Raw genomic sequence first — 14175 nt, 5'->3', positions numbered from 1 at the left:
TGCTTTTAACTAATAATATTATAGTAACAGAAGAACCTGAGAATGTTGCTTCAAATTTCTGTACATGCCACAGTTTTCCAAAAAAATTGGGGGCAATATTGCCACTTAAAAGTCCAAATACTTGAAGCCTTCCTGACAAATAAAATGATTCTCATTAGTGTCTCTGGGACAGAAGGACTCTCACCAAATTTACTCTGCACTAGAGAAGCATTTAAAAGCAAAGGATCTAAAATCAAGATGCCTGGGTCCACCACTAATGATGTGGATCCTGGGCAAGTTACTCTTTGTCAGATTCTTCAACTTTAAATGGGAATAACAACAGTCTCTACCTCGTAAGGTGGATGTGGAAATAAATGAAATCAAGCCAGGAAAGCACAGTGTCTGATATAGAATAAGAGCTCATTCACACTGGCTATTATTATTACATTAAGTGTTATTGCAATAAGCACCTTTTTAAAACATGCTATAAATAAATCATAAGGAGGCTGGTAAGGGCAGTATCCATTCAGTGATCTCTATATGAAAAACCAGACAATAAGTATGTTTCTAGACTGAATACAAGGAAAAGTATTATTTCCTCTGAGTAGCTGTATGTTATTTTTTTTTCCTTATAGACAACGAAAAGTATATCCCCCAAAAGTTTTCTTTTGAAAGCACATCTACATTCAAAATTGAATAACTGTGTTTGACCCCACAGCCTATACCTATATATTCTGATTTCCCCAGACTTGGGTTTCCTAGTCGACTTATATTTACCGTTACTCTTTTTTAATCCTTTTTAAAAAGTATTCTTATAAGCCACCTCAAATATTCTACTGAACCAGGCAGAGGTGTGTGTAAACTCACAAACCAAAAAAACAAAAACAAAAAAGAAAAATACATTTTCTACTTGTTACCCATACTTTATTTGCTTACTTCAAGAAAGACTAATACAAATTATGTTGCTTGGCAGGAATCTTCATAAAACCTCATAAAACTTAATCAGTGTAAAATATACTTATATTCTTATAAAAAGGAGTATAACTAGTTCTCTTTGTGTTTAAATTTTGAGACTTTTGCATGTTAGCTCTCATACACTTCAATTAAATATTTGATGATAATCTATGACAGAGCATTTATAATCTGCATATTATGTATATTGTTATTGCTGATATGCAATTTATATTCATACCTCCCTTATCTATAACAAACTTGCTTTAAACAATTTCATATTTACTCTTCCATTAAAAAACCAGCATTATTACAGATGATCAATATGTATTCTAGTTTATGAAATTTCAAGTAATCTGAGACTAAAATCTCTGGGAAAAGTAACAAAAAAAATCTAGGTCTGTATTTTCCCAGCAGTTCAGAATAATGTGGAAATTCTGCTAATGTTTCCCAACTGTAACCTTTAAAAAACCAAAGATAAGGCAGCTTTCAGGAAGACCTGAGGCTCTGGAATTTTACTTCTTCACTGATCCAAAAAAAAAAAAAACAAAAAAACCCTCAAGCCTAATGACCTTTAAGGAACATTGCAAAACCAACCTGCTTTGCCTAACATTCTAAAATGGATTAAAAACGCATTGTCCAAAAATACACATTAAGATAACCAAAGCATTTAAATAGATGGTGAACATATGCATAAAACTTCAAGATTGTGCAAACACAAGGAAGTTATATAATCATACATTATAAATGTTTGTTGAGTAAATCAAATGCTAAAATCAACGTAATTTAATTAATTCATTGTTATGTTATCAGTATTTTGAAAAGTAATAAGACTTCTGAGCAAGATCTAAAATATATTCATTTGAAGGGCTTCTTATGTATTTAGAAGCTTATGGTATATTTAGACCCAAAAGAATGGTGGGAAAATGATATTGACTAAATCACTTTGTAGGTTTGGGATAGGTAAAAGGAATGGAATATGTACACAGCAAATTGGAAAACAAATTACAAAATTATATGAAAATCCGATTGAGTATAAATATGCAAAGGAATAGTTACAAAGTGCAGCAATCATTTAAAATATATCTCAATAAATCAGGGCTCTAACTTCATGAAGGGAGAAGGAAGACTCCTGTACTTTCCACTTAAGAAAATAAGCGCTTGGATAACAGCAATCTGATATGAGGAACCAGGACACATCTCAGTTGTCTTAGTCTCTTGCACCTTTTTCATCTAAACTTACTGTACCTTACCCTAAGAATAAACGTTTAGGATGATTGACCTTGAGGCACAGCAAACTCCTTCCTTCTCGCATACAGTTTCAGTTATGTTTATTCAGCCAAACAGTATGTTCATACTAAAGCCAAACATTCATAGGCTTATGAAATCTGGAGTTAGATGTGCTCTCAGAGGTCCCTCTGACAAGGGACCTCTGAATAAATTCAGATGAAAACATTCGACATCCAACATTCCCAAGAACAGGCCAAGGACTGTAGGTATGAATACTTACAGGGATAGAGAAACAGCCTCAGAAAATAGCTTACTCCACTTTCGGAGTTTTAATTATTCGGACCATCCTCACATTTGGCTAAAATCTACTTCCCTAAAACTTTCACTGATTCATCACATTTTGCTTTTTGCAAAATCAAAGTAAAAAAATCAAAGTCTAATCTTCTCTCCATGTGACAGTGCCATATTAGAAAGTATCTCATGTTCTTCTATCTTCTCTGTGCTAAATATGCTCAGTTGATTCAATGGCTTTTCAGAGGCATCACATTCTAATCACTCTTATAGACACAATAGCCTTCTTAATCTTGTCGAGAAAACTATCATGAAAGAGGTTGTCTGATTGCCAAAATCCAGAGACAACATATCTATAGCAGGTCCCTTAACTGGCAGTCTATTAACTCCATTATAAAAAGGAATGGAGGCTGGGCACAGTGGCTCACACCTGTAATCCCAGCACTTTGCGAGGCCGAGGCAGGCGGATCACAAGGTCAGGAATTCGAGACCAGCCTGACCAACATGGTGAAACCCCGTCTCTACTAAAATTACAAAAATTAGCTGGGCATGGTGGTGCATGCCTGTAATCCCAGCTACTCAGGAGGCTGAGGCAGGAGAATCGCTTGAACCTGGGAGGCGGAGGTTGCAGTGAGCCGAGATCACGCCATTGCACTCTAGCCTGCGTGACAGAGTGAGACTCCATCTCAAAAGGAAAAAAAAAAAAAAAAAAAAAAAGAATGGAAGACTCTATCATCTTCCCCTTTTTAAATGATGATTCACACCCATCTTTAGTCTTTCAGCATGATAACTTGCATATGCACCACAGTTTTAAAAACCTTTCTGTTACCTCTCAGTTACACAAGAGTTATTTTATGAAGAACATTTTTAGTCTCAAGCTCTCTAGTTAAGCAAAGAACGCTTACTTGGCACTATTACAAGAATGAAGGCTAGTGGAAATCAAAAGTGAATCAAAGGGGATTGTTTAATCTGTAAGAGCATTTCAGAGTTATGCTTTGAGTCTGATATTGAATTAAATAAACAGAGGACAGAGAAGAGCCTTTCAAATAGTGGCGAAGGCACAAATAAGATAATTGTAAGTGAATTTGAAGTATACTGAAATTGATTTCTGGGACTTCAGAATGGTAGATATGGAATTGAAATCAGAAGGTGTGTCGTCTCTCAATTTTCATAAAGCCCAAATCAGGAACTTACAAAACTTCACTAACTCAGCCTCTCAATTTCTGGGTCCTCCCCACCCTTGCTGTAGAGCAATGAGTTCTTCGGATTCTCCTCTAAGACCACAACCTATACTCTTTTGGCTTTACCATCTTTGCAGTTTCATCAACTTCCACAGTTTCCGTAAATTGCAAGGAGATAACTTGTAGATCCATTTTACTAGCCCTGACACCTATACTGAGCTACAGATTTGAAGTTTTAACTCTACATAAATATATCTTTAGCAACTCAGACTCAACATCTCCCAAAATTCATCACCACTTTTCTTCTCTTCCTGCCTGTTTCTATAACTGTTGTCTGTGTCTTAGTTAATAGTAGTTACAGAATCACCTTCAACTCTTTATTTTCTTTTTATGTCACCTATTCCAAAATAATCAATTACCAGATCCTGCTAGTAACAACTCCCCAATTTCTCACAAATCTATACTTTCTTTTCCACACCCACTACCAGTGCCTCAGTCTCTTTACCCTCCAATCAAAAATACTTTCCTAACACCAAGATTAAATATGTTACTCCTTAGCTGAAGTATGAATTATATCCGTTTTGCATATTGGTGAAAAACTGATAGAGTTATTTGAACATAGATATTTTAGAATATTTTATATTGTAAACTCCTATACTTTCCCATGCTTAATAATTTTATCTTATATCCCCATGAGAAATAAATAGTACAACCTCTCAGATCTTATGTATTGCCTGAGTAATGAAAGAAATAAGAACTATGTTTATAGAAACCCAAAAGCAGCATCTGCATTTACAAACACCCGAAAGATCAGGGCTGATTCGCCTTGAAAAAGAGTAGGAGGACTATGCCTCGGAGTGGCAAAAGTAAAGAGAGGAAGCTGGTTCCTTCATACTCTGCCACCTAGTTTCAGAGAGCCTGTCATCTGCTCGACCACAAGGTACCTTAGTTTCAAGGCTCAACACGGCATAATTCTCACCAAAAAACTCTACAAACGGTATATTCTTCAACTATGGTCACTAGCAGTCCAACTTAGACAAAACTGATTCCTTCTCGCCATCCTGAAATCCTCTCTCAACCTCTAAATTTACCTGCTCCAGGATGATACCAGTTAGTTGGCATCTGGCCATAAATTAATCTGTCACATGGCTGTTATTTTAATCTTGAATTGATATTTCAGTAAGAGATTGAAATTTAATTTGGTAAACATTTGTGTCTCATCCTTTCTCATCCTGTTGAGAAATTCCTTGTGGGCAAAACTATACATTCTTAATCTTCACAGGACCTTGTAGGCACACCGAAAAATATTTGTGGGCAGGGTTTTCCCCTTCAAATTTCTCCATAGTGAAATATATGTGCTAGCATAAAAATTAATTTCAGACTTTATTCCTGAAACTACCAAAAATTGGGCATAAAAGCACATGTATATGAATCATCTCACTTGAGATCATGTGGGTGTGAATCTGAAAACAGAAGTAGACTGTAAGTAAAAACCACAAACGAAATTAAATTCATGTTAAAATAACTCTTCTCATAGTTTCTACTTAGCAAACCCTAAGTGATTAGAAGAAGAATCTATAAAATATAACTAGTCTTCAAAAACTTAAGGTTAAAAAGCTTTCCTCCTTCAGGACATGTAGGCTAATGTAAAAAGAAGATATTAAAAGTTTAAGTAACTTCAATAAAGTGTTACTGGAAAGACAGAGAGAGAGAGGGAGGAGGAAAAGGGGAGGGAGGGAGAGAGAGATCAAGTATCTAAAATACTGGTGCATGTACATAGCACTGATTAAGACAGAAGGGCTGCAGCAACTTTCTTTGATCTACTCCAATGAATCACTGAAGTTAAACTGTCCAAAATCTAGAATCTAGTCAGTACAGAATGTATTCTCTTAATAAAAACTGAATGCTTTTAGAAGTAGAAACATAGAAATCACTTGATTTATCCTCTGCCTTTGTACAAGAAAATACTTACATTGTCTCAGAAAGATAATCTGGTTGAATTTTTTTGATCTGTTTCATGTGTTGTTGTTCTAAATAATTTTGTATTTGCATATGGCCTAACTTTAGATTGTGTCAATTGATGTTTCCTTATTACTCCCAAACCTTTTATTATTATAGAAACATAATCCAATAAAATAATTGCACACTGTTATTAGGCCTTCTTTCCATGAAATCATCTCAACAAGATCCAGGAAACGAGGTTCAAAGAAACAGGAAAAGCCTTTACACACCCAAAAATTCCACAGCTTCCCTCAAAGCCATGTAAAGGTCACTGAATCATATATATTAAATCCTCATATGTGAACTGACCAAACAAAGCAACAGCCATAATTTTTTTTCTCACCAGAGGTCTTAGCCTGTCAATTGCATTTCTGGTCTCTGGATTCTCTTCCCAGCCTGGAATACAAGACCAGTTAACATAAACACTTCCCACACATGCGTGATACGCATCCCTTGTCACTTGTCATCCTCTCATCACTTCTACCCTGCCAACCTCCAACCCTATGCTAATTGCAAAATCCATTCTATCTGCTTCCCTTCCCAAGCTCCTGCATGCTCCCTGGCTGAGAAAGACAATCAACAATGCTGATCACTTCCACTAAGAATTCATGCCATCCAGTCCTAGTTAATCTCTTTGTGTTACCCAGCAGGCATTTTATTTGCCCCAGATTGACTACCTCTTTAATTCTTCCCTCTTCCAAATTATTTCCAGACATCTCAAACTTCTTGATTCATCCTAACCTCCTTTGCTCTCAGAAAATGTTACCATTTACTTTGCTGAGATCTAGGCCCTCAATATTCATTTTCACATCAAATTTTCTCTAGATTATCACCTATCCTTTTCTCCCACCTCCATCTCAAAGAGGAATATTCCCAACTTTCCAAAGACTGGTCCCTTCATCCCATTCCATCCCAGAATTTTTATCTTTCCCTTACAAACACCTACTGCACCACTTCCCCCATCTCCTTTCATCTTCATTTTCTCTCTATCTTCTGGCTTTCTTCTCATTAGTGCACAGTGAGTGTATTCAATCCACCCATCCAAGCAAGAGAAGTCTTCCATGCACCCTGTTTCTCTTAAACAAACCAAAACTCTTTTCCTCTTTTGTATCCACCAAATATTCAATGCTCCTGTGACTAAGAAGACTCAACAGCTCCTCCTAGGTTTCCACTCAGGCTCCAAAGCAAACTTATGGATTACCTTAAATTTCTACTTTTCCACCATCTCCCATATAAAATATTTTACCCAACCACTGGCTATGCAAGAAAACTATCATTAAAGAGGTTGTCTGATTGCCAAAATCCAGAGGCACCATATCTATAGCAGGTCCCTTAACTGGCAGTCTATTAACTCCATTATAAAAAGGAATGGAAGCTGGGCACAGTGGCTCAAGCCTGTAATCCCAGAACTTTGGGAGGCTGAGGCAGAGGGATCACAAGGTCAAGAGTTCAAGACCAACCTGGCCAATATGGTGAAACCTGTCTCTACTAAAAAATACAAAAAATTAGCCAGGTTTGGTGGCACGTGCCTGTAGTCCCAACTACCCAGGAGGCTGAGGCAGAAGAATCGCTTGAACCCGGGAGGTGGAAGTTGCAGTGAGCCGAGATTGTGCCACTACACTCCAGCCTGGGCAACAGGGTAAGAATCCATCTCAAAATATATAGATAGATGATAGATAGATAGATAGATAGATAGATAGATAGATAGATCTATATTTATCTATATATCTATATCTATATTTTTTACCCAACCATATCAATTCATCAAAATGTGGACACTGTGCTTGGTCTCAGGAGTTTCAAAGATGAATAAGTAAAAATCTATTCCCTCTGGGGTTCTCACAGCTAAGTAAAGTTCTATCCTATTTTTGCTATTGTTTTTAAATCAATTTCCTCAATTTTACTTCTAGTAGTGCCGCCCTAAGTCCTCTAATCTTTTGTCAGCCTATTATAATCACTGCCTCCACTCTTGCTTCTTCCTCCAAAACCATTCTATGAACTGTCACCAGAACAGTTTTCCTAAAAACACAAGTGGTTCCTGTCCTTTTCTTCTTAAGAGACTTCAGTGGTCACCAACTCCTACAGAAGAGATATGCAAGCTCCTCAGCAAGAGAATCAGGGCCCTCCTGAAACTGACTTTAGGCTATCTTGTTCTCCGACCCTTCATACAACCCCAACAATGGTCTTGGTGAAGTACCCAATATTCTGTAATCATCTCCCCCAAGCCTTGTTTGCTACCACGTATCTCCACAGAACTGAGTCCTACAACCATGCTATGCTTCCTGGTCCAACTCAAATCAAAACTTTTCTTGAGGCTTTTCCAAATCCCCTACTAGAGATATTTTCTCTCACCCACGTTCTGCCATCACAGTTTCTTTGTGCCTCTACTATGGCACTGATTTCCTTAACATGCCAGCCACAGGCTCAGCATGTACCATGCTATTCCTTAGAACTTTTTTTTCACAGTTCTTAACTCAAACAGTTCAACCTCTCCAAATGCTGTCTTAAATTTACAGATATATCTTCTTTAACCACTTCCTTCCTCCCTTTTTAGTTATTTCCCAGTTACATCCTTCTCTTACTCATTTGGTTCTTTTTCTTAACAAAGGGAAAATGAATATGCCCAGCTGATAAGCCCTCCACTTGTATAACTAAAATCATAAAATGTACATTAGTTCCTTTAGACATAAAAAGTTAGAAGTATAAGTTCTAAGATTCATTTTCTAAATTGAAAATGTTCCCAAATCCTCTTTCAAATCTACATGCCCTTCTATATTTTTCTAATTAAGCCTGTCTTTCCTCAAGCATCTGTATTCAAAAAGTGTTTTAAACCAATTTCTATTCAGTTTAATTTTATTCTTGGTTATTTGTATTTGCTGCCAGTTTTATAATAGTATGTTTTCTGTGAGTTATCATTATAAGCACACAAAATTTAATAAACCTTAATTCTAACAATCTTTTAATATTTATTAGGGAACTAAATATAATTTATCCCTCTGTTTCTATGAGAAAGTAGAATCCAGGCTCCAAAAGTCCAATTTACAATGGAACACAACTCATGTGAAAACTGGAGATTTCTTTCCTTGTTTTGCCATATGTTGGAGTCTCCAAAGTGTAGGGTAGCAAGAATATCTACTGAGATGGTGAAATAAAGTATTAAAATTCTATTTATTTAGTCTCTCATCCTTATTAATTTTTACTTTTGCATTTCTTTTATAATGTTAAAAATATATTTGTATTATAGTGCATATAATTATGAAAATAAATAAGCTTTTTTGAGGATGACTATGCAGCAGTATTTTGAGGATGAATTGAAGCATATGATAAAAAATCTTAGAGAGGATTATTAGAGAGTTTACATGGAGTGATAACAATTTAAACTTTGAAACTTGAAAAGGTGAACTTTTAAAAAGCTTTCTGAAGTCTTTCCCTCCAAAAAAAAAGGACTGTTTTTAAGAGTCTATCACTATAACACATCCTTTCAGAGATTAAAGTCTGTAAAAACAATGATTCTCAACTAGAGTTAAGGAGCACCTGGAGCTTGATTAAAATGCAGATTCTTGGCTCTTACATCCAGAGATCCTAATTCTATAAGTCTGGGATGAAACCAAAAACGTCAGTTGCCCCAAGGATAGCAGAGTTTCTCAATCTCAACATTACTGGTGATTCTTTCTTGTAAAGGTTGTCCTATCCTATGCATTACAGAACGTTCAGGAGTGTCCCTGACCTCCACTCACTAGATGCTAGTAGCACCCCCATTACAACCACCAAACATGCCTCTAGATATTGCCAAATGTATCCTGAAGAGCAAAATTGTCCCCAGTAGAGAACCAGGATTAGAAGCTGTTCAAAGATGACACATTTTGTGAAATGCCATCCTTAAGCAAAAGGATAAAATAATATGATAAAAATAGAAGAATACAGATATGTACAAGTATACATTATATACACTGAAATAAACTGGCTTCCCAAAAAGAAAATCTGATTAGCCTCTATAAACTACTGACAACTCAACTGAGCTTCTAAATCAAAGCTCTTCTTATGTAATTTCAACTTGATTTTCTCCCCAGCTTCTATTTTAGATTATTTTTAATTAACTTCACCGGCATTTTGCATCCTGCTAAGAAAAGTCCGCCTAATAGTCTCAGAGGACTCTCCCAAGAGAGAAAAGTGCATTAAATCACACATTATCACATTAAAGTATATTCCAGCACTCAGAGTCCAACAGTCTACGTCTTGACAAATGCAATGTCTTGGGGGGTTGGGGGAAAGATACAGGGATGGGAACAAGCTCAAGTGATTCACGATATCCCAAGCCTATTGTCAATGCATCCAGCCCTATAAAAAAGTTGAACTGATTCTCTACTTCAACTGCATTTATCACAATGACATACAATTTATGTTATAATTTGTGCTTTTACCCTGATTTCTTGCTACTGACTGTGTATGAGACCTTGGGCAAGTCACTTAAATTCTTTGGACATCCTTTCCCTTATCTAAAAAATGAACAGGTTGGATTAAATTATTTCTAAAGACCCCTCTAGTTACAAATCCCAAACTTATGAAAGAAGCACTTAATTCAAAGGCTCTTTGGATTATAGGAGTTCTAGTAACCATTGCACCAATGGGCAAATACCCACATTTTCAATGTTGTTCCATAACATGAATTTTAAAATGTTTAATCAAGCCAGGACAAATGGCAATTACAGGGACCACACAAACAAGATCCATTATCTCTTAAAATAAAGTATAACTGAAATGGCTTTTCACCTATCAAGACATGTATACAAGTACTTTGCATGAGAAAGTAATCAATATTTCACAAGGTAGTAACAAATAAGAATATAGCTTTAAATTACATGTTTACTTTCTATTTTCTGTATGAGAGATCACAAATTAGCTGCTCAGAGGCCACATCCAGCCTACAGTTGTGGTTGTTTTGTTTGGCCTGGACAAAATTTGTGTTTAATTAGTTGCAAACTCTTAAAAACGGAGAGATGATACATAAAACTCTGGATTTCCAGTATCACTTGAAATATCTGAAGATACTAACCCACATGGCAACAATTAGCTAAAACTGAGGAATGTTGTTTCCTGGCCGATGAGCTCTCCAGTTCCCCAAAATCCCCATTGCACCATACTGTCTGACATCTATCCTGGTTCCCTCTTACAGCGTGGAGCATGTAAGCTTATGTCCCTGCTCTGTAACTATTTTCAAAACACATGGGAAAGATTTGTAATGTTTTTTAATGCTTTCAAAACAATAGAAAGGCTTGCAGAACCACAACAAAAAGGTAGAAATTTTAAGGAGGAAGAGTATGCTCTCAATATGGACAACCTTTCTAATTCTTAATGCTAATACTAGAATGGGCTGCACTACAGGTTTTTAACAAAACACCTAAAAGGATGTAGAATTGAATTTTAGACTTGATGTGGAGTTCAGATTAGAGAATCCCCAAAATTACTTTCAACTGTAATGTTCCATGCCCTTGGTTAAGAGTATGGATAGCTCATCACAATATAGTATAGTAATAAATGTAGAGCTTGTAATGTCATTATTTACCTATATATATATATATTTAACTTTGCAGGGTTAGACTTGATCATATCCTTCACGTTCCTGAAATAATATTTTTTTCTGTTAATTTGTATTTAAAATTCCACTTTTCTTACTGACTTTAATATAAAGAATTTAAAAATTAGGTTTCTGTTAACCAAGCAGCCATATCCTACTGTAGAATTATTAAGCTATTCTTCAGAAAGGATGATAAAGAATCCAAGGACAGAAGTAAGAGGATAAAAGAACTTGAGAAAGGGCTTAAGAGTAGAGTGGCCTTCGAACAAAGCTTCTTCACAAATGTCTTTATCAATAAAACCAACCTAACCAAGCTTCCCTTGAAGCTTTCCTCTACCCATTTGCTCTAAGAATTTCTTTCTTTAAATACACCTTATGACATCTGCCTGTTTAAGACATAATATTTTAACAAGATTCTGCAGATTCTCTTTTTAAAAATCAACTTTATATTTAAATTAAACTGATCCCTATTTAAAGAAAGTTTTGGATCAAAGTTAAACTAATAATAATAAAAATGTATAACTATGTTGCTAAAGCTAAGGCAATTTTCAGGTAAAATATAACCCAAGAGTTTCTACACCGATAATGTGTGTTGTATCCAACAAATGTGCTACTTCAGGCCACTCTAGATGCTTGGGTTCTTAAGTTCAGATCACATGACACCATCCAGCATCCTAATGCACAGGTACCTTAAGTACCACTGCACATTCTCCCAGATGATTTTAAAAATGCAAACTATTAAAGTTGGATATTGTAGATATTAGCTATTTTCAGGTCAAATTATTTTCTTTGGGTGTTTGGTGTTGATTTTTGACATAAGCCTGGTTTAACAATAGTGATTAGCAGCTCAAGTGTGAGCATAAACAGCCCACCAGTGAGTCAATATGACTACTAAGGGCATGCCTAATGACAGGAAAATGATTGTGCTGACAATACAAGGTGGAGAACACGGGCTGTTCTCAGAAAACATATGTTTATCATTCTAGTTCTCTGATTTTCTGCAGTTAATCATTTTTATTTTCTCTGTTTAGAAAGCTGAGTCACTCATTTAGAGGCAAAAAATAATGATAAATGTAATTCAGTTTAACAGCCCTGGGTGCCAGAAGATTTTAATTTAACCACAGATGTTTTCTGCTTTTACCTATTGTAGCTTGAAAGTTAACTCCTTCCCCAATTTTTGCTGCCTTAAAAAAAAATCCCTAAGATTCACTACATTAGTACAAGTGGGAAATAAAGCTATCAGTTTATGCCTAAAATCGGGGTTATATTGTAGGTTTTTGAGCACTGGAAAAATTGCTTAGTTCTGATATATCAGTGACAGAATTCTTTAGCTCAAAACCATCCTTAGAGTAAAACGCATTAAAAGTTTAAGAACCTTCCTCTCTGTCACCAATGGAAACCTGAAGTATATTGCCTTCAAGAGAAGAAAGGTTCAACTCGTTTAGAAGCTTGTTATGGAAGTTTCCCAGACACAAGAGTATTTTATAGGCTGTGTGTGTTTACACTTTGGAAGAACACAAAGAAGCTAATTCATTCTTGGAAAGTGTTTCTTATAAACCTTGTTTATTTCAAAACAAACCAGTTATTGAAAACATGCATAAGCCATTCCAAAGCTATTGGTCACAGAAACCTGAATTATCAACTGGGTCGTAGAGGAGCCAACAAGAAACAGAAAGATGAAATGGAGTGAGTGCATGCTTGTTCAGACAGCTGCGGCAGTCCTGGCTCTGCTGAAGAGACCTAGAGGAGAAGCGCTTCAGAACCTACACATTGAGTCTTAGGCCCAAACATGCATATGCTTAAGAAAGAAGCAATCCTGTCATCCTGTTTCTTCGCAACCAAAGGAAGGGGGAGTGGAGGGACCAACGGTTCCCGCCCTCTTACCCGGTTGTTGATCTAGGGCAAGGATCCTGAAGAACTTGCCTGAGTAACGCGAACTGTGCAAAAGTTCTCAACTACGAGTGGGAGCCCCTCCTCACAGCACTCCCCCCACCCCTATCTGTACACTTGTGAGCAAACTGAAAAATGCAACAATGACAAAGAAGCTTGCCACTTGCAAGCGCGCACTCACCCTGGGCTGTGGAGCCCAGCCGGCCGCCGCCCGCCTCGGCCGCGCGCTGCGGCCCCACGGGCCCGGGAGCGAGGGCTTCGCCCGCGCCGGACATGGGCCGCTCCGCCGAGCCCGCGCCGCGCCGCTGCGGTCTAGCTCGCCGCCCGGCAGGGCGCACGGAGGAAGGGCTGTGAGGTGCTGGGTGCAGGGAACTGACTGCTTCTGGCGGAAAAATATACAAAAATTAAAAAAAAATGTTTTTAGAGAAGAGCACACCACCCCTGCGGGACGTTCCCTCCCCCTCCACTTCCCTCCCTCAAACTCCACCCCGGGGAAGTTTTGATTTGAAACTAGCGAGGAAAACTGTTACAGCGCAAGTTGACAGCGGCGGGGTCCCGGGGGTCCGAGGTGGACCCAGCGGGGAGGGGCTGGAAAGAGAGATTGGGTTTGGGAGAACCCCGGGGATGGGGATCAAACCCCTTCTCTTCCCCGCCCGGAGACCACCACCTACCTCCGCATCCCACCCTAGTCGCTCCAAGCCCCTTCCTCCTCCTCCTCCTCTTCCGCCCCGGAAAGTTAGCGAGGCTCCGGCAGCGGCCGCATTTTCGCCCCGGTGGCCTGACGACGGCGGCGGCCGCCCCTGCGCGTCCCTCCCGCCTCCCTCCGGCTCAGACCAGACGCCGCAGTGGCGGCAACTGCGGCAGCGGTGGCGGCTCTGACTCCGCGCACTCCGCCCCCTCTTTCCAGCCAGCTCACTCCAGCCGGCTCCCCTGCGAGGGGGCCTTCCCCCTCTCTGCCTCTCTTTCCCCCCTTCCACTCCTACAATCCTGAAACACTTCTCCCTCTGTTGCTCCTTTTCATCACATCCGGATCGGGAAGGCCTCGAACTCTTGGCTAGCGGCCCCGATGCTGGGAGC

At 38.2% G+C, this 14175-nt stretch overlaps 1 protein-coding gene across 2 annotated transcripts in view; it reads right to left on the bottom strand.

Annotated features, from left to right (window-relative positions):
* The window catches only part of MDFIC (MyoD family inhibitor domain containing), a 99436-nt gene extending 85533 nt beyond the window's left edge, over positions 1-13903 (bottom strand). Inside the window, exons 1-2 of one of the 2 annotated variants that reach the window (XM_063667783.1) lie at positions 13770-13903; positions 13280-13480 (exon numbers count right to left, since the gene is read on the bottom strand). In XM_063667783.1, coding sequence (XP_063523853.1) covers positions 13280-13373 — 94 coding nt within the window. In that variant the 5' untranslated portion in view covers positions 13374-13480; positions 13770-13903. The remainder of the gene's footprint in view (positions 1-13279; positions 13481-13769) is intronic. The other variant, XM_054495783.2, reaches the window with a different exon arrangement.
* Positions 13904-14175: the final 272 nt, after the last annotated feature.

This window comes from Pongo pygmaeus, chromosome 6 (genome assembly GCF_028885625.2).
Source record: "Pongo pygmaeus isolate AG05252 chromosome 6, NHGRI_mPonPyg2-v2.0_pri, whole genome shotgun sequence".
In the NCBI taxonomy this organism is placed as follows: domain Eukaryota; kingdom Metazoa; phylum Chordata; class Mammalia; order Primates; family Hominidae; genus Pongo; species Pongo pygmaeus.
The sequence above is the reverse complement of the archived record's forward strand: the minus strand, read 5'-3'. Positions and strand labels throughout refer to the sequence as shown.